Source organism: Leucoraja erinacea, chromosome 3, assembly GCF_028641065.1.
Source record: "Leucoraja erinacea ecotype New England chromosome 3, Leri_hhj_1, whole genome shotgun sequence".
NCBI lineage: Eukaryota > Metazoa > Chordata > Chondrichthyes > Rajiformes > Rajidae > Leucoraja > Leucoraja erinaceus.
Window position 1 is genome coordinate 80,005,931 of NC_073379.1, and position 12,324 is coordinate 80,018,254.

Below are 12,324 nucleotides of genomic sequence, written 5' to 3' on the forward strand. Positions count from 1 at the left end.
AACCTGGAACTGAAGCATCCCTTAACGGCTTCAAAGGTTTAACATTTGGCTTCTGATTTAGAGAACAAATGTAAAATGGCATTCAAAAAAATAATCTGACACATAACCACTTTCAAATTAAATTATTCTGATCAAAGGCCATTGCTCAAAGTAGTGGCTGAAAATAAGCAGATTTAATGTGATTAACAACACATTCTGAAATACTCTGGAAGAAATTATCCAGGAAACTGTGCCCGAGGGATTGAAATTAGACCTGTCCGTAGTTTTGATGTAATGCAAACGTTCATGATCAGGTGCACCCAGAACTAAATAAACGTTTGAGGATTAACCCATTCACCAGGGGAAGTAACCTTATTATTTCCATTTCCCCTTGACGCACATTCTGATGAGAATTTGCACCAACAGAGCTGTTCTTGTGTTTCTGGCACTTCTGCAAGTAACATTATGTTCTGCAAAGGACAATAGTTGCCAATCCGTCCACCCTCCTATTGGGCATATTGTGGTTTTGAAGGCACCTGGAACCCACTATACAACACTTTTGATCGATGGAAACCATTTTAAAGGGCCTGTCCCACTGTACGAGGTAATTCAAGAGTTCTCCCGAGTTTCCACCGATTCGAACTCGGAGAATTACAGTAATAGCCGCTCATAGGTACCCAGGGCTCTCGTGGACATTTTTCAACACATTGAAAAAACTTCACGAGCTTACCGCGCTTCTCGAGTACCTGCCATTAGTTTTACGAGCCGCTAAGAGACGTCCCGAGACCCGACGTACCCGCTATGTACATTCTACGTACTTACCACGAGTTTGATTTTTTTTTTTAAAACTCGGTAGAGCTCTTGGGTAAACTCATATAGTGGGACAGGCCCTTTAGCCCGTTGGTGTTGCCAAATCTTTGTACACTTACATTTAATTTAATCAACACCCGAAATTTTTGATCCCAGTTTGAGATTTTTTTTTCATTGTCAGATACACCAGTGGGCAATGAAATTTCTCGTTAGCACTATCCTGCAGAATACTAATGGGTCACAGTGCCCTTGACCTCTGAACACGCACAGGTGTGTACTTAAAAAGAAGAAATGAAGAGCAGGAGTAAATAGCGTTGCGGAATAGTTAATGTAATTTAATCCAGATAAGTGTGAGGTGTTGCACTTTGGGAAGTGCATGGCAGGCCCCTAGGGAGTTGTGGAGCAGTACATAGTTCACTGAAAATGGCATCATGGGTGGTCAAGAAGGCAATCGGTACATTGTCCTTCATCAGTCAGTGTATTGAGTATAGAAGTTGTGTTGGTATTTTACTGTTGCATGAGATGTTGGTGAGGCCACAGTGGAGGTATTGCCTTCAGTTTTGGTCAGCCTGCTAAAAGAAGAGTGTCATTAAGTCGGAAAGAGTGCAGAGGAGATTGATAAGGATGTTGCCAGGACTCGAGAGCCTGAGCTAGAGGAAGAGTTTGGGCAGACTATGACTTTATTCCTTGGAGTGCAGTAGGCTGATGGGTGATCTTATAGAGGTGTATAAGATCGTGAAGGGAATAGCACAGCATGAAATGTTGAATGCGAAGAGTCTTTTACCAAGATTAGGGTAATCAAGAAACAGAGGATATAGGTTTAAACTGAGATGGAAAGATTTAATAGGATTGTTGGGGCAACTTTTTCCAACAGTGAGTTGGGTATATGGAACAGGCTGGCAGAGCAGGTAATTGAGGTAGATACTCTTACAACATTTCAAGGACATTTGGAGAGGTAGATGGATAGGAAAGATTTAGAGGGACATGGGCTAAATGTGAGCACTTCAGAGTCATGTAGATGGGGTCTCTTGATCAGTGTGAGCAAGGTAGGCCAAATGACCCGTTTCCATGCTGTATAATTATGATTCATGGGCAGCCATTGAACATAAACTGCTTGGTTTATGTCTAATATTTCACATAACAGAAGTACAGAAAAGTCTCATTCTGCATGCTATCAAAACAGATCAGATATACCATAAATACAATCAAGCCAAACTCAAGAACAGTAGATAGAGCAAAGGGGACGATACTGAATGCAGAATATAGTGCTCAGCATTATTGCAAAGACAAAGTACAACATTCCTCAACGTGTAGAGATGACACCCTATGTAGACTGATCTCATTGCAACGGATTGTGGATGATCAGCCATCATCACATTGAATGGCGGTGCTGGCTCGAGGGGCCGAATGACCTACTACTGCACCTATTGTCCAGTGTCCGTTGTCTAACATGACTCAAACAACTCCCATGGTATGGGAACACCAGCAAAGGGCTGAGCCCTTACTCAGGTTCCCAGCACAGGAGGCTGTCCGCTCATAGCTATAATGCTGCAATGACGCAATTCCACTCATACTCTTGTCCCCAGGATTGCAGCCCAAGCACCAACCAAGGCACCATTTTGTAACATTTTGATATTTGAATAAAGAAAGGCAACGTGAAGTCATTTATAAATGTTTACAGTGACTACCTGGTGTTTTGAAGTTTCGTAGCTGGGAAGGATTGTCGTGGATTTCAAGTAACCAGTCACCTGCCGCCTTTTCACCCCAACAATGAGTAGTCATGAATTCCCAACTCTTGAAACCTTCCATGGAATGATCGAACAACCTAGTATGAAGGGAAAAAAAATTAAAAGTTAGACACAAAAGGAGTATTCTTTCTCAAAGGGCAGACATAGTAGTAAATGATTTTATTGAATTTTTAGACAGTAAGCAACACTGTGCAGCCCTTTTCGTTGGCCTATCAAAGGCTTTCGATACTGTGGATCATGCCTTATTGTTACAAAGACTATGCAGCATCGGTTTATCTGATCAAGCTGTCTGTTGGTTTAAAAACTATCTATCAGGCAGATCTCAGTGTGTGCGAGCAGAAGGTATTACTTCTAGCTTTCTTAATGTATCCAAGGGTTGCCACAGGGATCGGTTTTAGGACCTTTATTATTTACTATTTATATTAATAGTCTAGATCATAAAGCTCCGAACGCAAATTTTCACTTTGATGCTGACGACACAGTGACATATTGCTCTGCGTCTACCCCAAATCAGGCTCTCTGTCAGCTCCAAACTGCTTTTAACACTGTGCAACGTAACCTGTGTGATTTGAAACTCGTTTTAATTGTTGACAAGACAAAACTCATGCTGTTCACTAAAGCTGAATCAAAGCCCTCGGACCTCCCTCCTATCACCACTTTGCAGGGCTGTGATTGAATCTGTGTCTCAATATAAATATCTGGAAATTATAATTGGCGATTCTCTCTCTTTTAAACCTCATATCCAGCAACTTGTGAAAAATTAAAGATAAAATTAGGTTTTTACTTTAGAAACAAATCTTGTTTTTCTTTTGAAGCCAAAAAAAGACTTGTTGCTGCAACGTTTATGTCTGTGTTGGATGGACCATGGTGATGTTTTATATATGAATGCATCTTCAAAATGCCTACAGTCTTTGGACACAGTCTACCACAGAGCACTGAGATTTGTTACTAATTTTAAAACCCTCACGCACCACTGCTCTTTGTATGCTCAAGTTGGATGGTTTGCCCTGTCCACCCGCAGACTCCATTATTGGCATATCCTTATTTATAAGACTATCCTCGGTGTTCTTCCTTCATACCTGCAGAAGTATGTAATTCGAAAAAGCACAGGAACTTATCAGCTCCGCTCTGAGGACTTGTTCTAACTAACTGTACCTAAAGTCCGTACTGAACTGGGGAAAGGGGCATTTAGTTATGCTGCTCCCTTCGCATGGAACCAGCTGCAGAATGAACTGAAACTTAAGGAGCTGGTTTCTATAAACAGATTTAAATCCCTTCTTAATGATGTTGAAGCGGGCTCTTCTGTCTGTACATGCTTTGTTTGATGATGTTCTGACTGTGACTCTATTTATATGTTCTCTGTTGTTTTTTAAATTATTGTCTGTAACTGTGGAACTGTGCTGCTGCCTGTCTTACATAGAAACATAGAAATTAGGTGCAGGAGTAGGCCATTCGGCCCTTCGAGCCTGCACCGTCATTCAATATGATCATGGCTGATCATCCAACTCAGTATCCCGTACCTGCCTTCTCTCCATACCCCCTGATCCCCTTAGCCACAAGGGCCACATCTAACTCCCTCTCAAATATAGCCAATGAACTGGCCTCAACTACCCTCTGTGGCAGAGAGTTCCAGAGATTCACCACTCTGTGTGAAAAAAGTTCTTCTCATCTCGGTTTTAAAGGATTTTCCCCTTATCCTTAAGCTGTGACCCCTTGTCCTGGACTTCCCTAACATCGGAAACAATCTTCCTGCATCTAGCCTGTCCAACCCCTTAAGAATTTTGTAAGTTTCTATAAGATCCCCTCTCAATCTCCTAAATTCTAGAGAGTATAAACCAAGTCTATCCAGTCTTTCTTCATAAGACAGTCCTGACATCTCAGGAATCAGTCTGGTGAACCGTCTATGCACTCCCTCTATGGCAATAATGTCCTTCCTCAGATTTGGAGACCAAAACTGTACGCAATACTCCAGGTGTGGTCTCACCAAGACCCTGTACAACTGCAGTAGAACCTCCCTGCTCCTATACTCAAATCCTTTTGCAATGAAAGCTAACTTGGCCAGGACTCTCTTGTAAAAGAGATTTTTAATCTCAATGAGACTTCTCCTGGTTAAATAAAGGTTAAATAAAAATAAATAAATAAAAATAGATTAGCAGTTCTACACAGTAAGCACAGAAGTTGCAAAAATTGACCTATAAGGGCTGGTGGCCCCCAAAATTTCAAAGTGTCTTTAAGCTTCCCTTTGTATATTTAGGCGTAATCTTAAATTTTAGAGATAGAGGCAGCACAGTTGGTCCAAGTGTTATAGTTTATAAAATGTAATAATGTATATCACTTTAAAGTGATCTTTGGAGGCAGGTGAGGTGCAGGATTGGAGGGCGGCTAACATCTCCAAATTCGCAGATGACACAAAGCTGAGTGGCAGTGTGAGCTATGAGGAGGATGCTATGAGGCTGCAGGGTGACTTGGATAGTTGGGTGGGTGGGTAGATGCAGTATAATGTGGATAAATGTGAGGTTATCCACTTTGGTGGCAAGAGCAAGGCGGCAGATTATTATTTAAATGGTGTCAGATGAGGTAAAGGGGGGGTACAAAGAGACCTGGGTGTCCTTGTACATCAGTCCTTGAAAGTAAGCATATAGGTACAGCAGGCAATGAAGAAAGCAGATGGTGTGTTGGCCTTCATAGCGAGACGATTTGAGTATAGGAGCAAGGAGGTCCTAATGCATTTGTACAGTGCCCTGGTGTGACCGCACCTGGAGTATTGTGTGCAGTTTTGGTCTCCTAATTTAAGGAAAGACTTTCTTGCTATTGAGGGAGTGCAGCGTAGGTTCACCAGGTTAATTCTCAGGGTGGTGGGACTGACAAACGATGAAAGAATTAATCGACTGGGCTTATATTCACTGGAATGAAGGATGAGAGGATATCTCTTAGAAATATAAACAATTCTTAAAGGATTGGACATGCTAGATGCTGGAAAAATGTTCCCCATGTTGGGGGAGTCCAGAACCAGGGGTCACAGTTTAACAGGAACATGGTACTGATTCTGAATGATCAGCCATGATCATATTGAATGGCGGTGCTGGCTCAAAGGGCCAAATTGCCTACTCCTGCACCTACTTTCTATGTTTCCATGTCTATATTTCTACGTTGTGCCTTTATTTAAGGGATGCATCGAAAAATCAGGGAACACATGAACATATATTCTCCATCTACTAGTGTGGTATTGGAACTCCTATTCTTGCACGGATCATATTCAGCAAGAATAGGTGACAACACATTCTCCACAATAATTCTTGCAAGGTTGCATTCTCAGTCCCCGACTGTACCCACTATACACTCATGACAATGTGGCCAAATTCAGCTCTAACTCCATCACCAAGTTTACGGATGACACCACTGTGGTGGGCTGGATCATGAACAATGATGAGATGGAATACAGGAAGGAGATAGAGAACACATGATGTCAGGCACAGAACCCCTCCCTCAATGTCAGCAAGCCAAAAAGCCTGTTGAGGACTTCAGGACACATGGTTGAGTACATGCCCTATCAGCATTAATGGTGCAGAAAAATAAATGTTGAGAGCTTCAAAATCCTTGGCATTAATATTACCAATTACCAAACTATATTGAAGTGCTAACCAAGGCGGCATAGCGATGTCTCTACTTCCTTGGGGGACTGAGGGAAATACAGCGTGTCTCCAATGTCACTTACAAACTTCGACAGATGCACCACATTAAGCATACTCACACTCGTACTCTGACTGATTAAAAGGCCAATGTACCCACTCACACTATCTACTTTACACTCCATTAGCCATTATTTAGCCCACGTGATTGGGGATGATCAGCTATGATCACATTAAATGGCAGTGCTGGCTCAACGGGCCGAATGGTCTACTCCTGCACCTATTGTCTATTGTGATCAAGAGTCTGGTGTAGTTTTTGATAGCCATCTTCACCATCTACCCTAACACCCACTTTAATTCCATTTAAAAACTTAATCTTGCTTTGTCCATTCACATCCAAACCGTTGATATGACTTTTATTTCTATTACTTTTTTCGACCATTGTGAAACTGGTTCAAAGTTTTAAAAAGGCTGCTGTACAATAGTGAAAAGCTTTTAATTTTAATTTTGAAACTAATAACATTCCTTTCAGATTAAGCCATTTTCCCAATGTCGCCAAAGTCTCCAGTCTGTGCACAAAGTTAAACACACCTGGCAATTGGAAGTTTTTAACCATATACAAATTATTTTTTATATTAGATTATAGTAAACATAATTTGATTTCTATTAGCTTATGTTCAATGATGTCAACCTAACTCTGAAGTACTAATATCCCAATGGCTGATGAAAAGAAAACATTCAAAAAACCAAAAGAGGAATGACGAGGAAGTCAAGGTTAATAACAGACTATAAATGCTATATAAACATCAAAAGGCAAAAAGATCACAATGTAATGTTTAAACATTTTGCATTTGCTTTACATTATTAAGTAAGAAAAAATACTGGGAAATAAAACACATTGCATAAACAGTAAAAGTTTATTGGTCTTGGAACAATCCCTCCTTGCAGCTGTTTGCAGAAGCCATGCCAGTTTGTGTATATTAATTGAATAAAAGTTCCACTCACATTATACTTTACAATCAACTCAGGGCTGTTCACATTGATCATGCTGTCGACACAACAGGCCCAATATGCCTGTGGCTGCACAACCCACCCAGCAGGGTTCAATTTATTAAGAGCTTCCGATCAAGTGAAGTTGCACGCAAGCAGCCTGTATACGGTGTGCTAATGGAGTGGAATATTTTTAACAAGACCAGTTTCAACACAGTAGTGGGCCTTTGACTGTTCTGCACCTGCAAATGTTACACAAACTATCCACCAAACAGCTGTTTTCCCTCAGGAATAGCTCCAAACACTCATCAGCTGGCAAAAGGACCTCAAGAAGAAATCCAGACAGACTAAACAGGTTAATAAAATGTTTCTGTCCAGTTCCTAGAGACAGATTATCCTGGAAATATTTTTCTTCAGAGCAATCCTGGTGTAGACATTCCAGAATAATATACTAAACATGTGTTAAACTGCAAAGTATTTTTGTCCTTCGTTTGTGATAACATTTAATATACTGATTGTCTATGGACAAAATAGTAAATATTTCTCAAGATATATGGGGCTTTTCTAAGGCAGTCTCATTTAGTAACATTTGTTTAGTTCAGTAGATGCTTCACTTGGCCCCTTTATGCCTATAGGATGGCACAATGGTGAAGCAGTAGAGCTGCTGTTTTAGAACGTCAGAGATCTGGGTCCAATCCTAACCATGATGAGTGTACGAGTTTGCACATTCTCCCTGTGGCCGCATGGGATTTTTCCATACACAAAACCTTTATTGTCCACCATTCCATTTGATTAATGTAGCTCACCAAGTCAAATGACTCCAATGCGATTCCTCTCTTGCCCAGTGAGGTGGAACAACCTTTGACTGAATCCTCTCTCAAAGCTTTCCTTCATCTTCTCCCAACTAATTATCATGAACTCATCCCAAAGCCAACTCCAGGAGCAAACCCTGCATTCTGTCACCACCAATTATCATCCTGTACTCAAATTTACTTGGACCATCTCCGACACCTCCCTCCCCTTTCTTGATCTCAGTCTTCATCACAAGAAATAGACTATTGACTAACGTCTATTACAAACTCACTGACTCGCACAACTATCTCGACTACACTTCCTCCCACCCTGCTTCCAGCAAAGTCTCTATCCCCCACTCACAATTCCTCCAACTACGCCACATCTGCTCCCAAGATGAGGTGTCCCATACTGGAACATCCAAGGTGTCCTCATTCTTTAAGGAACGGGGGTTCCCCTCTCCCATCATAGATGAGGCCCTCATTCGTATCTTCTCAGTACCCTGTAGCTCCGCCCTTGCTCCCGCTCCCCCTCCACCCAGTCGCAACAGAGACAGAGTCCCCCAGTCCTTGCCTTCAACCCCATCAGCCATCGCATACAACACATAATCATCTGAAATTTCCACCACCTCCAATGGGATCCCACCACTATCCACATTTTCCCATCTCCATCTCTTTCCACCTTCCGCAGAGACCGTTCTCTTCGCAACTCCCTGGTTAACTCATCTCTTCCCGCCCAAACCACCTCTTCCCCAGGTACCTTCCCCTGCAACAGCAGAAGATGCAACAACACCCGTCACGATACCTCCTCCCTCGACTCTGTCCAGGAACCCGACAGTCCTTTTCAGGTTAGGCAGAGGTTCACTTGCACCTCCTCCAACCTCATCTACTGTATTCTCTTATACATCGGCAAGACCAAACGCAGACTGGGCGATCATTTCACAGAACACCTTCGCTCAGCCCGTGTGAACCAACCTTTCTGTCCTCGGTCTTCTCCATTGTCAGGGTGAGGCTAAACTCAAATTGGAGGAACTGCAACTCATATTTCGCTTGGGCAGCTTACAGCCCAGTGGTACGAGTACTGATTTCTCTCACTTCAGGTAGCCCTGGCATTCCCTCTCTCTCTATCCCCACCCCCACCCAAGTTGCACTAGCTTCCCATTTTCACCCTACAAACACCTCACAATGGCCTGTTTCCTTTATTGTCGTCACTTTTTAGCTTATCTTTCATTCATTGTTCTTTATCTCTCCACATCACTGTCTACATCTCTTGTTTCCCTTATCCCAAAGCAGTCTGAAGAAGGGTCTCGACCCGAAACATCACCCATTCCTTCCCTCCAGAGATGCTGCCTGTCCCGTTGAGTTACTCCAGCTTTTTGTGTCTATCTTTGATTGATACCAGCATATGCAGTTCCTTCTTACACACAGTATTTACTGTTCCACAATCGGACCCATTTCTCCAATGCAGCCAATGTAAAATTATTTTACATGCATTAAAGTCTCTGATCAATCAAATCTCTTATTACATTACATTTCTTGTGGCAGATATATTTTGTGTGTAGTATTCCTTTTATGACACCAAGCCCCTCCTCAACCACAGAAGGTGTATTATAACTTAGCACATTCATGAGTACTCCAGGGATCTTACAGAAACAATGCAGGACAAATAATTTGGATCAACCCCAAACACTGAAGTAATTTGTTTTTGAACACAAGTTGCCCGGACACAATACTGGAGTCTGCAATCAGGAACCTAGGAGTTAGCTCCCTCCTCCGTGACTGGATCCTCAACTTCCTGACCCATTGACCACTGTCAACAAGGATAGCCAACAAAACATCCTCCACTACAATTCTCAACGTCAGTGCCCTTACCAGGATGTGTTATTAGCCTCTATACTCTCTATACACTCACGACTGTGCAGCAAAAATCTGCTTCCAATACATTTAAAAGCTTGTAGAAGACATCATGATACCGGGCTAGGTCTTGAACAATAACAAGGCAGAGTGTAGAATGGAAATAGAGAGCTTAGCAACATGATGTGAAGCCAACCTCTCCTTCAATGTCAGCAAAATGAAGGAACCACTTATTGACTTCAGGAAGCAAAATGAAGCGCATTACAGACTGCTGTGGCCGTAGCCCAATCCATCACAGACCAGCCAGTACCATTAAATTAAATTATTTCTCATCTAACAAAGCACATTAATTTTACGGTATTCCATTTTTTTTTTAAAGAAAAATAATACTTTTTGGAATACCTCAAATTCTTGCCAATTTATTGTTTCAGCAGATTTTGCTACAGGCAGCTGCAAAGAAACATCCCTGCAAATATTGCAGGAAGTTGCTCAAACCAACTTCTGGTATTCAACTCTTAATTACATGATTTGCTCCAGAATTTACTGCTGGAATATATGATTACGTCAGAAATTGCTGCTGGAATATATGATTATGCCAGAAATTGCTGCCAGATTCACTCTATAATCGTAGTTTGCACTCACTTTGTCTTCCCTATTTCTCACCACATGGTCCACATCATTGAATTAAACCTGCTTAACGCAAGAAGCCTAGTTACCTGTTGGATAACAGCTGGGACTTCGTTCCCGACGGAGAGGTCAAATATATCGACAAGTCACCTCGGCGTGGGTGAGCAATGGTAACTCGGACAATAATGTGCTCCAGGTAATTCACATAGTGGTTTGCGTTATCAGAACAGCCAGTGGCTTTGTAGACGGCCCTCACAGCATGTTCAGGCCGAATAGTTCTGCAATAGGAAAAACAGATCAGTAGCACTGCATAAGTGGAAATTGTCAGCATGGAGCGATAACATTGCAGACTCAAGGTCAGTTTCAAACTGCTGTTGACGGACATAATTTAAATAATGCTGGAGAAAAGCAGTGACAACAATCTCTGATGAAAACCCCTTCACTGCTGCCTGAGGGAAGGTTCACAAGTTTTACATTTTAATGAAATAAACAGAAAATGCTTCAGTTGAATGGAATTTGAAATGTCTACCATTTTAGATTCATGACATTGAAAAGTAAATCACTTGTTTTTCCAGGCAACTGAATTATAAATATATTAAGAATTATTTTACATTATATTTCCTTTATTATTATTGATCAGAATATATAACAATACAAAGAAAATGTCGTATTTTTAATAAATCACAATTGTAATAACTCCAAGCAATTATTACAGAATATAGCCAGAAAATATACGTCCAAAATAATTAATTAAATGAAACGGTTTAGTCATTCTGGGCATTTAAAATACATTGTACAAAAAACAATGTATTCATTTCCTTAGACGGGACACTGAAGTTATAATAGTGTTTAGAATTAAAAGACTCTCTGGTTATAATAGCAAGTTAGCAAAATCAAAAACAAGTCTAGTTAATATGAGAAATGAGGTTAGGAAAAATGTCTGATCTGCTGTGGGCTATTGGAGCAGGAGTACCTGTCAATAAGAATAGTTCATTATACCTCTTAAGGGAATATTAGTTCAAGTGTTGAGGTGGTGAGAGACAGATAGCTATGAGGTATTAGTTATAGACTGTTCCAACTACGAGCCAGCAAAGCCCTACTTCTGAGAAATGGCAAAAAAAACTTTGTTTCCTGGGGTCCACCGAGGAGCTGCTGTTCAATGAAGATTCCCAAATTATTGTATCCTTTTAAGGCTCAAAGTTTAGTAACAGTCCAGAGTTGGGTGCAGAATTGTCAATGATTCCAATTTGCACCAACATTTATCCATTCAAGTGGCAGCATGTCCAAAACCTCTGCAGGTGTGTTAGCAAACACAGAAATCCTAGACATACTGATTCATAATGCTGATTATGTCAGAACTCCGTCTCACTGAGGTTGCTCAGCATGTCAGCCGAGGGAAATAAGAAGCTGCTTTATAGGTTCTGTGCTGGGATTCAAGACTCCAGTAATTTTGATAGGGATTATAAAGTTGAGAATTTACTTTTAAAGTGTCAGTTCATCTTGATTTTAATATTGTGTGTTTTTGGTGCTTACAAATGACATCTGTTGATTTAGGTTTAGTTTAGAGGTACAGATCACTATTAATCAGCATTATTGTTCAAAGTGTAAAGTTGTTCAACCTCAAAGTAGCATTTTTACAATATCTACTGTTTCAATACAATCAAAATAGATTTAATGGGTTAATGCAATTCAATTCCAGTACAGAGAAGGTACCCGACATCCACCTATTATAGTAATGAACCTGTTGGTCAAAATAAATCTAAATAGATGTATAACACAAATGAGAATAATGGCTGAAGTGAATAACATAAAGAGGATAATCAATGGCTAAACAAAATCACGCAAAACGTGAAAAGAATGAAACAAAGACAACATAAAAATAAAGTATATTATTAC

General features: G+C 40.8%; 1 protein-coding gene across 5 annotated transcripts in view; it reads right to left on the reverse strand.

Annotated features, from left to right (window-relative positions):
- pcsk5b (proprotein convertase subtilisin/kexin type 5b) overlaps positions 1 to 12,324 on the reverse strand; it is a 299,623-nt gene that overhangs the window by 141,951 nt on the left and 145,348 nt on the right. For all 5 annotated transcript variants that reach the window (XM_055633051.1, XM_055633052.1, XM_055633054.1 and 2 more), the window contains exons 12-13: positions 10,518 to 10,706; positions 2,478 to 2,614 (exon numbers count right to left, since the gene is read on the reverse strand). In XM_055633051.1, coding sequence (XP_055489026.1) covers positions 2,478 to 2,614; positions 10,518 to 10,706 — 326 coding nt within the window. The remainder of the gene's footprint in view (positions 1 to 2,477; positions 2,615 to 10,517; positions 10,707 to 12,324) is intronic.